The 18,968-nt window shown below is 27.2% G+C and overlaps 3 protein-coding genes across 5 annotated transcripts; 1 reads left to right on the plus strand and 2 right to left on the minus strand.

Moving 5' to 3' along the window:
- Window positions 1–1,040: 1,040 nt before the first annotated feature.
- Window positions 1,041–5,923, plus strand: LOC124430441 (serine palmitoyltransferase 2). Of its 2 annotated transcripts, none has more exons than XM_046977007.1 (11): window positions 1,041–1,738; window positions 1,945–2,142; window positions 3,239–3,418; window positions 3,478–3,632; window positions 3,726–3,871; window positions 3,963–4,181; window positions 4,261–4,424; window positions 4,710–4,871; window positions 4,948–5,210; window positions 5,351–5,480; window positions 5,570–5,923. In XM_046977007.1, exons 2-11 carry the CDS (start codon window positions 1,951–1,953, stop codon window positions 5,675–5,677), a joined length of 1,719 nt encoding a protein of 572 aa, XP_046832963.1. In that variant the 5' UTR covers window positions 1,041–1,738; window positions 1,945–1,950; the 3' UTR covers window positions 5,678–5,923. The 2 variants fall into 2 exon arrangements, with proteins under 2 accessions (XP_046832963.1, XP_046832964.1); XM_046977008.1 differs by having other exon boundaries at window positions 1,041–1,692.
- A 1,516-nt stretch (window positions 5,924–7,439) lies between these two features.
- On the minus strand, window positions 7,440–8,469 carry LOC124430518 (gem-associated protein 6-like). Its single transcript, XM_046977222.1, has 2 exons — window positions 7,936–8,469; window positions 7,440–7,783 (listed from the first exon to the last, which is right to left on the minus strand). Exons 1-2 carry the CDS (start codon window positions 8,103–8,105, stop codon window positions 7,441–7,443), a joined length of 513 nt encoding a protein of 170 aa, XP_046833178.1. The 5' UTR covers window positions 8,106–8,469; the 3' UTR covers window position 7,440.
- A 150-nt stretch (window positions 8,470–8,619) lies between these two features.
- LOC124430516 (stromal interaction molecule homolog) lies at window positions 8,620–17,280 on the minus strand. Of its 2 annotated transcripts, none has more exons than XM_046977215.1 (12): window positions 17,155–17,280; window positions 16,290–17,022; window positions 15,320–15,459; window positions 15,113–15,232; window positions 14,904–15,016; window positions 12,155–12,270; window positions 11,892–12,061; window positions 11,599–11,742; window positions 11,354–11,521; window positions 11,024–11,288; window positions 10,860–10,934; window positions 8,620–10,374 (listed from the first exon to the last, which is right to left on the minus strand). In XM_046977215.1, the coding sequence occupies exons 2-12, from the start codon at window positions 16,495–16,497 to the stop codon at window positions 9,923–9,925; spliced, it is 1,971 nt and encodes a 656-aa protein (XP_046833171.1). In that variant the 5' UTR covers window positions 16,498–17,022; window positions 17,155–17,280; the 3' UTR covers window positions 8,620–9,922. The 2 variants fall into 2 exon arrangements, with proteins under 2 accessions (XP_046833171.1, XP_046833172.1); XM_046977216.1 differs by lacking the exon at window positions 17,155–17,280 and adding an exon at window positions 15,609–15,736 and having other exon boundaries at window positions 16,290–16,428.
- Window positions 17,281–18,968: the final 1,688 nt, after the last annotated feature.

Consider the following 18,968-nt stretch of genomic DNA (forward strand, 5'->3'; position numbering starts at 1 on the left):
CAACCAATCATAAAAGTCCTTACAAATCGCCCTGTACGTGACGTTAATGCGCGCGTAATACGAATGTTTTTATGCTTCCTATCATTACGAACAAATTTTAGTATGCATATATACACGTATTTTTATACTTATACATACCGAACAAAGGTAGATATATATATACCTATATATATATATACATATATATATATATATAAAATGTTCTTTAATTAATACTACAACTGCGAAGGTGATTATTTATGCACAGATAAACAAATAAAAAATATAGAATATAATTTTATTATATGAGTCATTGTATTTAAAATAATTAATTTAAAAGATCGTTCAAGTTAATGTACACTTACATATATAATTATTTTTCAATTAACGAATGTTGTTATAATATAAAATAATATTTTTACTTATAATTTTCTAGTTAGAATATTCGATAATATCGATAATATAAAAAGGAAAATATTTCCTAAAAAGAAAAACTTTATTATTTTTGCATTATACTAATAAAGAAATCTCTTGTGACTTCAGAAATAGAAATCGACCAAAGTTTTATAACTTCGGTCGAGATATACATCAGGCAAGTGCACGTGTACTTAACGGTGGATTATTCCAAACAATTCTTAGAATCTGGTTTCCCAAAAAGTAACACCGATAACAAGTCTTACACAACAATATTCTATATTTCATTATCTTCATCTTATTTTCTCACGTAAAATTTCAATAATAGAAGATAGCCTACATATTAAATACTTTCAACTTTCTACAAAATAGAAATTGATCTTGTCTTATATATTATAATATATATATATATATATATATATATATATATATTATAATTAATTATATTTTATATTAAAATTATATTTTTATGTTATGTATATTTAATTTATATTTAATTAATTATTTATATATATATATATATATATATATATACACATAGTTTAAGTAATGCAAAATGCATTGAAATAATTGTAAGAAAAAAAGACTAATAAACAATATATATGTATAAATTAGAACAAAAAAATTCTGCGTTGAAAATGTTGATTATTGGAAAAAATTGAGAACCACTAACTTATACCTAAACGAAGAGAAAGAGGAAGGAAGGTGGTACTGAAGTAGCATGATTCGTTCCTGACATTGAAGAAAATGGGTGTCGACAGGACTAAACCAAGATATTTGAATAAAATTCTATTATCATAGTATAATATGCATTAGATTTCGTCACTCTTCTCTCTTATTAGTTATTATATAAAAGTCTTTCATAATTCATGAAATTTTTCCTTAATATCAATATAGGTTATAATAACGTTTCTTCGGATATATTAAATAAAATCGAAATAAATTGAGACTTTTTTTATTTCTAAATGATTGTAAAGAATAAAGTGCAAAATAAATTTTGGTATTTACTAAAAGGGTGCTCAATCGCGCGCAATCGCATGAAATAAAGTAGGGAGAGAAAGAGTAAGACAGAAAAAGAAAGAGTCAGAGAGAAAGATAGATAAATGGATTGATAGAGAGAGAGAGAGAGAGAGAGAGAGAGAGAGAGAGAGAGAGCAAAAACGCCGGGCGTAAAGCGCATGCGTGCGATGAGGAAAGCACGTTTGTTGCCTTGGTTGCTGAGAAGCGCATAGCGGGCTTTGATACGCGCGACGTTAACCGGTCAGTCGGTTTTGCTGCTACTATTCTTCGCTGTACCAAGTACGTGACTCTTCTTTTCCTTTCTAAGAAATAATATTTACGAAAGGTAAATTGTACTTTTAATTTTTGGACAAATGTTTTTATGTAGTCGTCTTTTCCTTCTATAATCCTTCTTTTCATCTCTCGTTTTCTCTTTCCCCTCCCTCTTTCTCTCCCCTCCTTTTCTCGTTCTCTCTCTCTCTCTCTCTCTCTCTCTCTCTCGCAATTTTGTCAATTTCTCTTACTTCATTCTACTTACATATATTCTACTAGAAATTGATGACGAGCATGGCAACATCAAGAAAGACCAGATCTTATATACCCACGGACATTGATTCAATTGTAAGAATGACGTGGGATGAGAATAAGGATAGTGATCAGATGAAGAACAGTTTAACCTCGTACGATGACACGTTGATAAACGGCAAAAGCAACGGTTATACCGTAATGCGGAGCAACGGACACGCACGAGTGAGTAGTGGTGTGGTGCATCTCTCTATAGTCTCCCCTATATGTCACATGGCCGTCTATGCGACACTGTTATCATGACACGATTTAAAAGAATATACTTATTTCTTTTTTCTTTCTTTGTACAAAGATTTCTTCGTTCGTTTTTTTTTTCTTTCTTTCTTTCTTCCTTTTTTTTTTAATCTCTTTCTAGTTTACTTTCTTATTCTTTTATTGCCAATGTCGAGTTTATTTGTTTAAAATGTTCATCCTCTCTCCTCTCCTCTCTCTCTCTCTCTCCTCTCCTCTCCTCTCCTCTCCTCTCCTGTCCTCTCCTCTCCTCTCCTCTCCTCTCCTCTCCTCTCCTCTCCTCTCCTCTCCTCTCCTCTCCTCTCCTCTCCTCAAATAATTTCTTTACCTTCGCTATCTTATTTTATTACGTTGAAATTTTATTTTATTTGAAAAATTCTACCAATCAGATTGTAGAATAAAATCTGATAATTTTGATTATTAAATCTTTTTATTTGTATTATTAAGATAATACAAATAAAAAGAAAAAAGGATTGATTAACTGTGTAAAATTAATTCTAATCGTTTAAATTATAATCATATTGTGAATAATTATATCATATTTTTAATGCGAACAGATATATATATATTTTTATCATTTTATATGTTTCATTTTAGAAAAAAACTTTCATAATACCTAGTCTCAACAACCGTGTTATCACATTTTATCGTAGTTATTTTCTTCCGTATTTTATAGCTCTTATTCATTACATACAGATAAAATTAATCATCCAACTCAACATCGATATTGCCTTCTTAATTAAAAAATTAATCTATCAAATATATTTTTTTTCCAAAATATAATTATGCATTCGTATTTTCTATACGATATCGTGCATGTATCGCGGTGCATATTTATTTATAATTTACTTTATGAATTTCTAATAATTTGTTTCTTCATATTTTTATATTTACAAAGGTTTTACGGACATTCTTCTAACAATTATAGATACAATATAAATTAGTTCATGTACTCTGATAAGAAAGTAGAGAAAAAAAAAAAAAGAAAAAAGTAAGGAAAAGTAAAAATAAATGTTTATAAATGTTCTAGTTTTCCAAGAATCAAAGAAGAACTGATATAAAGGAACAATCAAGATTGAAAGAATCGTTTGAGAAAGTTCCATTTATAACCGCAGCACTCACACACCTTGGTTTTTACATTCTTATGATTTTAGGTTTCATAAATCAATTATTCTTTATACCAAAAGTGGCTCAAGAACAAAATCGACAGGTAAGCGACAATATGAAAGATTAATCAGAAATTAAATTTTAATACATTATCGATTTCAGGGTTATGCGCCACTTTATGAAAATTTTGAAAAGTTTTATCTCTTATATGTCTACAGAAGAGTAAGAGATTGTTGGAATAGACCAATATGTTCTGTTCCAGGTGCGATGGTTACATTAAAAGATCGTGTCACTCATGATTATGGATGGACATTCCAGTAAGAGACTATGAGAAAATATGATTATATGTGAATCATTAATATTAATGTAACAATAATATATACTATATTTATGTCTGATATAATCAACAGGTTTACTGGATCTGAAAGATCTTGTATAAATTTAGGATCTTACAATTATCTAGGCTTTGCAGAATCAAGCGGAGCATGTGCGGAACAATCTATCATGGTTCTCCAAAAGTTAGGTTGTACCAGTTGTAGTACTCGACTTGAATTAGGTAAAAATATATATTTAATATCACGAGGTAAAAACAAGATCAATTGATAGATTCAAATTAAGTTTCAATTAAAAGATATTTTCTTTGTTAGGAAATGCACCTATCCATGAAGAACTAGAAAAATTAACAGCTTCATTTTTGGGAGTTGAAGATGCTATAGTATTTGGGATGGGTTTTGCAACGAATTCATTAAATTTGCCATCCCTTGTCAGCAAAGGCTGTTTGGTACTTAGTGATGAGAAAAATCATGCGTCACTCATTCTTGGATTACGATTGTCAGGAGCAACAATACGTGTTTTTCACCATAACAGTAATTGGATATTATTTTACAAAGATAATATAAAAAGGTGAACGATAAGCTACATATGTATTTACGTATCTTATTGCAGATGTAAAGCATTTGGAGGATCATTTAAAAAAAGCAATAGTTTATGGTCAACCTGGAAATGGTGAACCATGGAAGAAAATAATTATAGTAGTTGAGGGTATTTATTCGATGGAAGGATCAATAGTCCACCTTCCTGAAATATTGGAACTGAAAAAAAAGTACAAAGTTGGTATAATTGTTGATAGCAGGATTTTTTTTTTTAAATAGAGGATAAGGTACAATAGTATTGATGATAAGTCATTATCATTAATTTTAATATAAATATTAAGACATTACATTTGATTATTTCACATTCGTTAGGTAATGTTCGTTGGAAATATGCAAAGAGAGATTTTTCTGAATTATTCAACTGAAATATATCATTATCATTATATGTTTTTAACTCTTTGCGATCGAAAAGTATTACGATCGCAAAGAGTTAATAATACTCATTATTGTCATTAAATTTAGGCCTATCTTTACGTGGACGAGGCTCATAGTATAGGGGCAATAGGAAATCATGGACGAGGAGTTTGTGATTATTATAATATAGATCCACGGGAAGTCGACATACTTATGGGAACATTTACGAAAAGTTTTGGATCTGCTGGCGGATATATAGCTGGAACAAAGGTATAATTTAATAAATGATTTTTCCTTTTTTTTTTTACTACTATGTTCTACTTATAGTTAATAATTTTGTTTGTAGACTTTAATAAATTATTTACGGGTACATGGTCATGCTCATACTTATGCAATTGCAATGTCACCTCCCGTCGCCCAACAAATTATCGCATCTATGAGAATCATCTCGGGCGAGGATGGTACTGATGCTGGAAAGAAACGTATCAAACAATTGGCAAGAAATGTCAGATACTTTAGACGTAGACTAAATCAAATTGGAGTTATCATTTATGGAAATGAAGATTCGCCGGTAGCGCCGATGCTAGTATATTTATTTTCTAAAATTTGGTATGGTTTTAATATTTTTATGTTGCATATAACGAAAAAAAAAAAAAAAAAAAAAAAAGAAAAAAAGAAAAAAAAGAAAAAAAAATAACTAAAAATTCCAAAAATTCAAATTCAAATAAAAAATACTTTTGATGTACTAGGACGGTAGTACGTAGTTTTACAAAATATAATATAGCAACAGTCGGTGTTGGATTTCCTGCAACACCTCTAATGGCAGGAAGAATACGTTTTTGCCTTTCTGCTTCGCACACGAAGGAACAATTAGATCATGTAAGTAATCATCATTGATATGTATAATAATTATATTAATGTATTTTACTTTTACCTTTACTTTTTTTTTTACTTTTCATATATTACAGGTATTATTACACGTTGAAAAACTAGCTGATAAATTAGGACTCAGGTATTCGCGCAAACCCCGTGATCCAAATCCTATAGAATATTATTCCGATAGTGAAACGGAATGACCTACCTCATAGCTTAGTAAATCTTCAATTAGTTTAGTTTTCTTTCTTTCCAAGATATTAGGATATCTCTAAAAGCTTTAAAGCAACAACAATATATCTTTATATAAGGCTTGTATGATATACCAAAAATGAAAAATGTAAGTATTAGGTCACTTAGGTTACGAAACTTAAGATATCAATTGACAAGCATTCTTTTAGTCCAAATCCACAAAATCAATTTAAATAAATAAGAATTTTTAATCGCTATAAAAAGCTTATGAAACTACTTATTCTACAAAAGAATTTTATAATATTAGCATTAAAAATCAGTTTTATTAATAAGAAATTAGATTTTTTTAAGCACAATCATACTTTCAGCATTTATCAGCATTAGCACATATATTATTATTAATCTTTATAAATAATAATGTTATTTACACAAAAATACAAATTTTACAAGCTACATATATATATATATATATATGTATATCAGTAATGTAAGACTTAGTGAAGCAGTAAAAAATGTAAAAAATATTCAAGAGAATATCTCGTAAAATTTAATATTTATGATCGCAGCATATATCTATATCAATACAATATTATATGATAAAAATAATAGAATATTAATATTATTTTGTTATCAAATGTTGTATATGGAATGAGAATATCTCTCTATTGTGACAAAAGGAAAATGTTACTTGTCATACATTTATACATTATCAAATTATTGTGATAAAATTATCCTTATCATTTTACTTTCAAAATCATTGTATTATTGCGAATAACAAACCAAAAATAATAATATATTCTTAAAGAGCTACTTAAGCAAATTGTACACATTTAAAGATACTGATGATTCATTAATATTGTAATTTATAACAAATACGGTACTTACGAACTGCAATTTTACAATCTGCCTTATATACTTAATATTTATCTAGTTCTATAAATGCATTCAAATTTTTACAATAAGATAATTGTTTATAAGTTGCAAAAAACAGATATATGTGTTTTATATTATATTAAATAGATATTCCATATGTATTTAATGATTTTAAAAGTGCATGACATTTAATATATAAAGTAGATTGAAAAGAGTTATTTACAAAGTAAGAGATTATATTTTACGATTTGTACTTCTAATAACTTTTTTATTATATTATTGTTATTTTTTTGAACATGTATTGCACATATACAATTTTTCTTTTTTTTTTTTTTTTTTTGGCTTAATATAGAACTTGTTATATTATATTTGAACTTTTTTTTATCTCATATATAAATATTATATATAATACATCAATTTTGACAAGTAAAATTGATAAGGGAATAAGATTGGAGATCTATTTCTTATTCAGATAAAAGGCAAATTAAATAAACCATATCAATCTACTGTTTTTATAAAGAATATAATCATTAATTGCATATAAGACCTACTGATATTTGTTAGATCACATGATTTATTGTACAACTATTTCAAATGTTGTGATTTTATTATGTACCTTTTAATGTTGCCATATAAACAGCTTATTTTGGTTCCTCTAATTTATTATACAAATATATAAATAAGTTGATATCATTTTAATATTACACAAATATTTGATAATTGTAAATTTATTTTTTTAATAAATGAAAAATCAAAATTAAAATTAAATTTATTTCTTATTATTGATTATTATTAATATATATCAAAGTTTATTTATATATTTTTGAAAGATAAACAATAACAATGTTATTATATTTAGGATAAAAAAGTTATGATTATTATATATATATATAAATAATATTTATTCTTTAATACTACGAAGAATATTTTGTATTCTATTTAATATAATTGTATTAGTAGATATACAATGTTCTGCATCATATGGTGGTTTTATAGAAACACTGTCTTCAATATATAAAATATCATTGGTATCTGTAACTGGAAATCTATTTTCTAATAAATATTGTTTCACAATATTTTTTCTTTTTATAATATCTGCTAAAGAAAGTTGATTGATTGACACTTGGAATAACTCTGGTAAAGGTGTTTCTGTTTGTGTAGTTAATTCAATATTTTTTATTGCATGTCCAAATACTATTTGTAAATTTTGATGATCATCTTCTTTAATTTGTAAAAGTACTATGCTATAAAAAAATGTTACAATGAAAAAATTTTATTGGCTAATATTTATTATGATTCGAAATGTATTCTATGAATAACTACTACTACTACATAAAATTCTAAAGAAAATAAATATGAAGACAATTAAATAATAAATATATATAAATTGTTTTACCTTTCTGAAACTGGATCTACTGTATACACAATACCAGTATGTATACTTCCATTGTCTGTAGTAACTTTGGCTTCTTTTCCTACATAACTCTTGAAAAGTAAAGGATTATTTTTATATATACTATGAGAAAATTTGTTTGAATCTTCTTCTGTGGAACACATATCAACCATGATTGTACTATATATTCGTTAACCTCTACACTGTGTAATTTATAATTTCTCCTAAAATTATATTTTTATTTACTTTTTATTAAAACGTGAATTAATTGCATCTAATCATATTAAGAGATTATAATTTTTAACAATAAACTTATCCAATAACTTTACTCCTAACATGACAAATCTAATTGGGATATGAGAATTTAAAAAAATATCATTAAGAGCGACAGCTGTAATCGATGATGCTGCCATCTGCATCGACATTTACATACCCGCGAAAATCAAATGACAAAGACCAAGTATAAATTAATATTTTAAATTTTGATCATTGCAATTATATTATTAAGCATAAAAATTATGAATTATATAATGAAATTGTCTTTTGCAGAATGTTATTCAATTTTAGTAATTACTTTTAATTCTGTTTACTCTAAATATTATCGGTATTCTACTATATTTCAATTTGTTACATATAGTATTGATCATTTAATAAAAGTGGGTTTGACCTAATAAGTAATCTGTATGGTTTTTTTTTATTTCTATCACTAATAATTTATTTTAAAACGGGAAATAACACGAAGTTAAGAGTAAACAGGGTAACACATAACATATTAAATACATAGCAGCTGTTAAACAGAATTAGGATGTTACACCTCAAATATTTTCATGTAAGTAACATTTAAAGTTAAAGTCAAATCTCATGGAAGAGAATTTTGTTTGATATTCATATCTGAGCAAAAATACTCGTTTTTTTTTTCCCTTAAATTTAAACATTTGTATTATACTGATACATTAATAATCATTTCTAAAATCATTGTATAAAAAGTACTTGTACATGACAGAGAATAACAGATCACATTAGGAACAATAATGTCATTGTGAAATAAAATATACTATTTATAATTATTTAAATTGCTTGCATTATTATTATCATTTCAGAAATATTTTAATTAATTAAAATTTATTGGAAAAATATTTCCAACATTTTAAAAACTGTTTGTACATATATTGTCATTCTGAATTGATTTTCTTTATGTAAAAATCTATTTTGATCAGACATTGAATACTTTTCACAGTGGTATTTGAAAAATAATTCTATGGCTACAGAAAACGCTTGGCGAATAGGACAGAAGGAATACCAAACGTTTTAAGTAACAATGTTGGACATTTAAATAACAGCGCGATATATATTATTTTCTAATAATGTGACATTCTTATATATATATATATATATACTAATAATAGTATATTGCAGAAAAATATGAAATTCTAATCACTTTAACATTGATCTTGTTATGGAAAGGAATAAATCGAAATTTGTGAGTTATCTGAATGACTTAATTATATGACAATGAAATTAACAGAACGTCTAATACACAATATAGGCCAAAGGATAATCGCACCTTACACGTCTTGGCTGCACTCCATCTCTGCTAATCACAACTATGCACACTTGCAACTGGAATTATCAAGCAGATAAAGCGCTGCCAATGGGCTGCTTCACTCTTTGGTCTGATGAGAAAAATGAATTGTCGATGCATTGAAAACATCGTAAGTTGACAGTATGTCCGACTCTGCATAAATATATTTTTCATATTTTTCAATCACGATATACAGACTATGCACGTACGCTTATTTAAAAAGGTTTCTTCACTGGAGTTCGGACATGGATATCCTGCCGGTAAGGCCACTACATACACCGCACGCGAAACTATACCTAAGAAGATAGGCACATACACAATATATTACCTAATTATAATTTTTAAGTGCATGTCTGGGATATGTCTTGAATTAATTTGTAACATATTTGATTCTGGGACTATTGAACATCACGTAATTTTAGTTTTATTCTTCCTGAATGCCGGAAAATGAAGTTTTCTGCGTCGACGTTTTAATTCTTCATTGTCAGCAGTCGAATTGGAATCTGTCGATAATGTTTCATCATCCATCGACATCACAGTGGGTAGTTCTTTAAATGGCCTTTTCGCTATGACACCACGATAGCCCGATTTCTCAGACGTATCTAATGAGTTTTCCGAATATGAAGTCTTTGATAGGAATGATGAATTTGTTTTATCGTCAACTATGGCCATGTTGGTTTCTTGGCTATATGATCGAATCATACCGGTCTTCTCTTTAATCGATGGTACCATAGTACTTTCTTCGTTGCCGTCGCCCAACGTAAAATGAACAACTTCGGGTGGAGTGTCCTTACCTGTTTCACCACTCGACGAGTCAGGAGGTATAGATGATTCCTTCCAATTTATATTCTCCAATATACCTGTGAATAATAATGCCGTATGGCATAACTTCTTACAATCAATTCACAAAATAACAATATCAAAACAAAGGGATAACTGTAAGATAACGCAGGTTCTTTAGTTGTAAATATAACACAGGTTCTTTAGTTATCAATTTTAGTATTCTATTCTAATAAAGAGATATTATATATCTACAATCCACTTAATTTATCCATACAGTAATTTCATTTTATAAAAATGACGTATGTGTGTATATATATATATATATATTTTTTTTTGTACATTTATAAATCAAATGTATATTGTACAAGAACAAAATAGAATTATGAGTAATAGTAAAAGAACAAACATTTGAATAACTTGAACTTTCAATACTACAGGTATTTATATAGTTCAAAATAATTAAAATATGATTTCTACGAAACGCACTAAAGGTACGTAGTACTTGCATGTTGAAACAAAATTAATCAGTCTAAGTTTTCATGCATCTCCATGTCTATCTTACCTGCAGCACCAGGAGACGATGATGTATATATTGAACTTGTCTCGTCATCTAAATCATCTTGACTACTGAGTCGACCTAAAAATAATAAATAATAAATAAAATATAAGAATAAAAATTTTTTAATGGAAATATAATATATATGTAATATGTTATACATTTAATACCTCTTAATCCAAAACCTCTACCATTAGATGCTCCTCTGTATAATACAGTTTCTAAATAGTTCAAACCATTGTTATTAATTATGTTGAAACCACATAAAAGTTCAATTTGTTTCCAACGATGCACACGTTCTTGCAATTCAACTGTAACTTCGTTTAATGCTGTTCTTGCTTCGACTATACTTTTATCGACCTCGTCAATAGACTTTCCATGAGTAGAAACAAATGCTCCAACTAAACTCGATCGTTTTTTTCGTAATTTTTCGCACTAATAGATAAGGCATATTATTGACAAATAGTTGACATAAAGATGACATTTAATAATTCACTTACCGCTTCTCGTGCTTGTTGCAATTGTTTTTCGGCTGAAATCTTTTTCTTTGTATATGCTTTATTTTCAATTTCATGAGTCAATTGCAACCAATGTTGAAGGCCAGCAGGTGGCGACCAACATCTATCTTCTAGTTCACCTTCTGCTCTTTGTAATTCTACTTTTAACATCTGCAAATTTATATTGCAATATAAAACTTGAAATTAAATATTAAATTTTCATAAATATACATTGTTATTGTATTAACTTCAATTTCTGCTTTTAACTGTGAGACTTCAACATCAGAATATGAAGTATGTAATCCTAAACTGCCATCTTGTAAACGTTTTTCTAAATTCTTTTTTTCAGTGGTCGCAGACTCCTGTTCCATTCTTGCTCTTTCTAATTCTTTCTACAAGCGATATAATACTATTAGAAATAATTATTTGGGCATAAGTATATTATATTAAATATATAAATATTATTATTATTATTATTATTATTATTATTATTATTATTATTATTATTATTATTATTATTATTATTATTATAAAGGTGTACCTGTAAATCTTCCAATGCAAGTTCCGCTTTATGTAAACTTTCCATATCTTTCATCATTCTATGCAAGTGCTTCTGTGAACTTTTTTTTTGTTGATATACGTACCAGCACCCAATAAGTGCTCCAAATAATAACGTGATCAATATTAAATCTTTAATGCCATGTCCAGTATCTGTTGATATCATTGTCAAGAAGAAATAAAATATATTTCATGTTTATATATATATACATCTATATCTATCCAGCAATGTAATAGGAATATTACCTTTTGGAGGACCAAAAAGTACAACATCCATTGCTTTCAAAGCAATTTTTTGCTTGTGTATGGGATCTTTAACTCCCAAAATATTACTAAGGTAGTGCATATTGTTGACAGCCAATCTAATGACATCAAAAAAGCAAATATATATATAATGTCTAAAATATTAATAATACACATGCAATTATGTTAATTTCTTTGTTATTGAATAGTTGTATATTTTTACAAAATATGTAAGTACAATCAATGGCATATTAAAATGAATTTTTAGTAATGATATATATATATATATATATATATATATATATATATGTGTGTGTGATAAATAATAAAGCATATACTATCTCTATTTTTTTAAGAAAATATAAACATTATATTATAAATTCCGTGAACTTTTACAGATATAAAAGGTCTAAATCTAACAATAACATATATTCCTACAAATTAGGAATATTACAAAAAGTATAGGAAAATTGATAATAATATGAAGTAATTCCCTGATAAAAATATAAAGGTATACAAAACTTAAGAATAATTGTAGAATTGTATAGCTTTGAAATTTGTAATAAATTGAACCATGCATGTACTATATAATTAAAATAAAAACTAATTATACACCAAAAGATTGTCCTTTATAAATCAATGATTCTACCTTGTAATTCAAAACAGAAAGCAAAATGAAGAATATTAAAATATATCTATACTTCCTAAATATATATTATTCTTACCATTATCCTTTATTTTACATAGTTTTAAAATTTATTTAACTTACACAACAAATATTTGTCAATTTATGATTACAAATATTTTTTGTTGTATTATACTATATAAACTTGTTATTACATAAATTGAAGAAGTTCGCATCTTTTCTTCCAATACCTTTTGTCGTCCCTCTCTCGATGGAACAGTAATGGCTAATCACTATCTTATAATTTCAATTAAATGATGATACTGTTACATATATTTATAATTCGGTTATATATATATTCATCACTTGGTACATAAAATTTGGTGATCTTTAAAGAAGTATTTTTAATTTTACAACTCTTATACAAAGAACTTCTTTTATTTGCCTAATTATTTCTGACGTAGTGCCGAGAGAGTACAACTTCATCTTATTGATGATAAAAAAATATACGTGCTATATATGATTTTATGATATTTTATGTAGAAACGTAAGTTTATTAAAAATTGTTCTTTATACGAATATTGTGCATAGTACACTTAAGAAATAATTTGTTTTAAATCCTAATTTGATACCATAATTTTTTAAACATCATTTGCATATCTTTCAGGATTTCATTGAATTATAGATTCATCGCTATAATTAACTTCGTTACATACCCCGATTACAAATGGCACAACCCATAGAGGAAGTCACTGTATTTTCCCATTTCTCAATTTTCTTCATATTGATGTAGAGAACCCGATCATATAAATTTGCCTCTTAGCCAGATCCATTAGTATTCCGTGGTACAGCCATGTATCCTTTAGATATTATAAGCAAGACTGAGAGTGTGTCTCAGGAATGCGTCTAAAAACATCAAAAGACTATGTCTAGGAAATATGTCGTCAAATAATATTGGCAAAAGTATCGACGGATTTGAGAGACTTGCTTTCTTTACTATAATAATCAAGAAAGGATTCTTTCATTGAATATGTACCATTTTTATAAAGAACATAATTGAAACACAAAGGAGTGTGAGTAAAAATAAACTGTTTGTTGCTTTTTATCCTTTACTCACCTCTCCTGCTATCTGTTATATAGCAAAGTTTTGTTTCATAACTAATAGTACTAATAATGAATCCAATGCTATAAAGCACGTGATAGTATTACTAACAAAATTAATGAAAGATATTTATAAATAAAAAATAAAAAAAAAAAAAAATAAATAAAAAAAAATAATGCTGCTTTCTAACTTTCTCTTTCTGTTATTTTATATATATATATATATTTTTTTTTTTATTAAATAAAAGCGCTTTTATAAAAATTCAACTACTAATCACTCTCCATGATTTATATTTTATGCATGAACAATGTCCTTAAAAAATCTCAGATTATTAGAAGTTCAACCGAATACATTGTACATATTATGTAACAGTATCACATATATAAGCTTCAAAGGAGAGATTGAAACTAAAAAATTTTTCTATCATAGCCATGTATTCCAAGGAAGGGCAGATTATATATCTGCTACTATTGTATTGCTAAGTAGGTGGAAGAAAAGATACGGCAGTTGAACATTTCTGGTTAAAAATTTGTTTTACTCCTAAAAAAAAGTCAAAATATAACATGAAACTATAATGTAATATCTTACACATATATAATCAAACAATGAATATTCTTTCAATAATATAAAACATTTTTTCAATTTATATTTTTAATCTGATTTCAAAATCTTTAAATTTAATTTTGCAATGGGAATTACTCAACGCATTATTTCTTAATATAATTACAATCTTTTATTATATTAATTAACCAAAAAAATAATGCTAATTATGAAAGAAAAACATGAGTTAAAATAATGAATAAAATAATGAATAATATTATCAATACTAATTGATATAAGAATATGAACAAATCATAATGATATTTTTACACTCACTTCATACATAAGTTTTAATAACTCTGTTTGATGAATATTTTAATAAATGACAATGATACATTTTTTATTAAGAAAATGATGAAAGCAGAAAAATTTGTTATGGAATTTTGAATTCCTACGCGTTTAATGCTTATAAGTAATTATACTACCTTGGCAATGTAGCACCAGTCACACGATGTTGTATAAATGTAGGTACATACTGAGGAAGCTCAACATTTGTAGTCAACCATTCTGATGTTTGTTCTATAGTCCAATTATGAACCTAATTAGAAAGTTGTTATTATAAATGGTATTCCTACAAATATAATATGCATATTCGATTATAGAATATAAAGTAAATAATATTGCATATTCATACCTCCGATCTTAGCCAAGCCTCCCAAAGTTCACGTACACTAATATGCATATCATCATTATGATGAAAAGCTCTTTGTCTTCTCTCATAACCAGCTTCATATTGTAATTCTTCTCTTAAAAACTGTCACAGATAAGCATGTTTAAATATATACTTTGACTATACATTAAATTATGAATAAAAATATATATAAGTAATACATCATCTTACATCGTCTGATTCTGATAGATCTATATTTCCATTAGCATCGTCGTCTAACTGACTATGCAATAATTTAATTGCTTCTAAACCCAGTCGATCTTGAGTAGCCATTCTTAAACAAGTTATATCATCGTTGCAAGTTTCAGTAGCTGTAAGAAATTTTTTATATCCTATCATCCATTTATCAATTTGAAAATAAAAAGAAGAAAAAAAGAAAAAAAAAAAAAAAAGGAGAAATTAGTAAACATGATCAAAACAAACAATGTAACATTAGTGTTGGATAAAAAAATGAATATACCTATGTTAAAAAAATGCTAGCAAGTATTATGTCGCCACTAAGTCAATTACAGTGTGACAAGGTCATCAAGATACTATGATTCTTCGTAATAATGATGTACATCAATGACTTAAATAGTACTACCCAAGCTAGAAGCAATTACAAGAAATAATAAATATTCATGTATTGTTATGAATGGTGTCGAGTATTGTGTATGAATATTTTTTTACATTTACAAATTCACATTAAAATATTGACAATAGATATAGTAGAGGATAAATGAGAAATAAAAGAAAAAAAAAAAAAAAAAGAAAAAAAAATTTCGAGTATAATAAAATTGTATAATTAATACATATGCATGCACTAGCAGTTATTATTCTTAGAGTTATTTCTTTAGAATTTCTCGAATCTGCAGACGATTCCGCTGTTATACTGAATCATTAAGTACATATATTTAAACGTGAATAATTGGGAGAATGCCTAATCTAAAATACAACGAACGTATACACCTATATTCTTTCATTACGTATGTAACATTTTATATTATACACGACAGTTATTTTAATTATTTTAAGGATATTAGAGGTAAGATTAATAATTGAAATTTGTCATGCTGTAACAATGAATGTTTTAGCGTTGGCGTTAGATAAAAAAGAATAATAAAAATGAAGCAGAACGTCCAGATCAAAACAAGAAACTTACTCGGCTCGTGAAGAACGACTTGTGCCAAACCATCGGCAAGAGATGCTGTAAAAGTTGGCGTTTTTGAGTGGGAGCTACTGGAAGCCCCGGTTTGAATGTGCGTATTTGGATCTAAAGCTCCGCCACTTGCCGATATAATATCACAACACCAATACAATAATTGAACACTAATCAGTACAATAACATCAGCGTCCACGACCCCTCGCATTTTAGGTTAACTTCGTCTTATTATTAAATATGTATCTCACACCAAGCTTTATCTAGCCTTTGTATATAAATATCAAAACTTTATTAATCCCCTGTGTCCCGTCTAATTCCGACGCGCGGTCGTGAATGTGCTCAAAATTACAATTATCACAACCGGGATGTTGGCATCGTTCGGAGATGATGATGATGATGATGATGATGATTTGTTGAGTACGTTGCCACAAGTGCAATCGATTATACGTTATTAAACTAACTTCATCACAAGTGATATATCCGATACGTTTATATATCTACAAAATCACTTCTCATTTAAGTACCCGTATTATTTTATAAATTAAGTATATACCGCGTGTCCCTGAATAAAATATTCTTTCTCAAGGCTATTGTACATACGCTCCTTCACTTATCGCCACTACACCAAGATGCGATTTTAAACTTGCGGATTGGTACCACATATGGCTACTTCAGATAATTCCAACACCTGCTGCTACTTTGGTAATTGCCAGGATTCCACTGCGTATCGTTCCTTAAGAAATAACAAATATATATCGGGAATTAGTTTGAATTTAATTAAACAACGAGGATTAATTACAAGCAAAAGATTAAACGCAATGTTTATTTAAGAAATTGAAAAATATATCATTTTTTATAATCGTACATTTATCGCTCAGTTATATTAGCCATCTTAGGTAAGTATGATGTTTTTTTTTTTTTTTTTTTTTTTTTACTAGAGAAAGTGACCACATTGAAATATTTTTATAAATTGAACGTTTAAGAGCGCCCTCTTTGACAAATTATTACCCAAAACATGCGCATGAAAGAGCGCGCGTGATAATTTGCGTATATTGTATTTACATCATGAGAACGATGTAATATATTAGTCATCACGAAATACTTTATATATATACACATACATACATACATACATATATATATATGTCCTCTTCGTGTGTTCTATAATTATAATTTAGCTATACGTCGTATTCCTCAATATTTTCTTTATATGTGTTAACCATTGTTTTGAACTAGCATACTAGTCAGGAATGCAATATAAAAAAAACAAAAATTACCATAGTTTTAAATAGATTTAAAAAGTACATTTGAAATTTATATTTTTTTACAATTATGTATGAACACAGGTTTATAAGAAAAGATAGGAAGTAGACATTTAAACATAGGAAGTATATATTTAATTTACTAAAATTAAATATTAAAAAACATTTTATCATGAATTCATAACTCATTCATGTACTTTCTTGAGTTATTGTATAGCAAAGGTCATTTGATGCAATAAAGTAAGTCATATTAATTGAATGCTCATCTGGCTTTTGATTTCCAATATGATATCTTAAGTAATGCGCATTAATCTTCTATATCTGTGCTTAGCATATATATATATATATATATATATATATATATATATATATATATATATATATATGTATATATATTTACCATATATATATAGAAAGAGAGCACATTACCTATTATAAGCATACAAATTATTATTTAATTGTTAGATGAATTCAGTTCTTTTACATAAATATATATATATATATATATATACATATATATACATATATATACATATATATGTAATAAGACAATTACATCAAACGATCAGTCCATAAATATTATCAACTAAAATTTTATTGGTCATAAATAATAAGCATAAAGTTAACTTCAATTTTAACACTTATGAGATAAAACACTTGATCGTAATACCAATGAAAACAATTTTCTTAACTTACGAGTACTGTAATTAAAATTGTGGCAAAATTTTGCGATTATTCGTTGTACGAGTAAAGTTACATAGCAACCCTTTTAAAAACAGGCACCACTCATAATACGTGTGCATGTGTTTTTCCTTCGTTTTTACTTCCGATCAAAGTTATATTGGACCTTTATCTCAAAATGAGCGATATCTTCATTATCGCATAATGACATAATGGATAAATGTGATAAAATTATGATAAAGCTTTTGTATTGTAATGAAAAATGTATTGTGATAAAATAATGATAATAGCATTATAACTTAATACATAACTATACATTATAGGAAACGAATATGCTATAAAAACAAAATCTTCATTTTAATTTTGACCTTAAGTATTTCACTAGCTGCCAGATTTTTTGTATATAATGGCAATAATAATACAGAAAAAAAAAAAAAAATATGCAATTTAATTCATAATATTCTTAGAACAAGAAGACGTCAAATTTTGCTAAGCATTAATGGGTTAATGTTTCAAGATATGCTTGCAATTATGAAAAATGCTTATTTGCAAATGTGTACATACTGTCAAGTATTACTATTACTTCCTCATTTATCTTTCCCACTTGATAGAAAACTACTTATAAGAGTCTTCTAGCCAAACAAATTCTACGATCTATTAATTATATTGCAAACCTTTCAAGATAGGAACTATGTCTCTTAATAAGGTCAAGTTGTCGTAACACTCTTCAGTATTA

Source organism: Vespa crabro, chromosome 18 (assembly GCF_910589235.1).
Source record: "Vespa crabro chromosome 18, iyVesCrab1.2, whole genome shotgun sequence".
Classification (NCBI taxonomy): domain Eukaryota; kingdom Metazoa; phylum Arthropoda; class Insecta; order Hymenoptera; family Vespidae; genus Vespa; species Vespa crabro.

Bases quoted from the DNA above. Each gene is read 5' to 3' on its own strand.
- LOC124430441 (XM_046977007.1), top strand. From the start codon at position 1,951: ATGACGAGCATGGCAACATCAAGAAAGACCAGATCTTATATACCCACG. The intron at 2,143-3,238 runs GTGAGTAGTGGT...TAAATGTTCTAG, and splicing joins GGAGCAACGGACACGCACGA to TTTTCCAAGAATCAAAGAAG. The intron at 3,872-3,962 runs GTAAAAATATAT...TTTCTTTGTTAG, and splicing joins TAGTACTCGACTTGAATTAG to GAAATGCACCTATCCATGAA.
- LOC124430518 (XM_046977222.1), bottom strand. From the start codon at position 8,105: ATGGTTGATATGTGTTCCACAGAAGAAGATTCAAACAAATTTTCTCAT. The intron at 7,784-7,935 runs GTAAAACAATTT...ATTTTTTTATAG, and splicing joins GTAGATCCAGTTTCAGAAAG to CATAGTACTTTTACAAATTA.
- LOC124430516 (XM_046977215.1), bottom strand. From the start codon at position 16,497: ATGCGAGGGGTCGTGGACGCTGATGTTATTGTACTGATTAGTGTTCAA. The intron at 12,271-14,903 runs GTAGTATAATTA...TGATGTCATTAG, and splicing joins ACTGGTGCTACATTGCCAAG to ATTGGCTGTCAACAATATGC. The intron at 10,375-10,859 runs GTAAGATAGACA...TATTATTCACAG, and splicing joins ATCGTCTCCTGGTGCTGCAG to GTATATTGGAGAATATAAAT.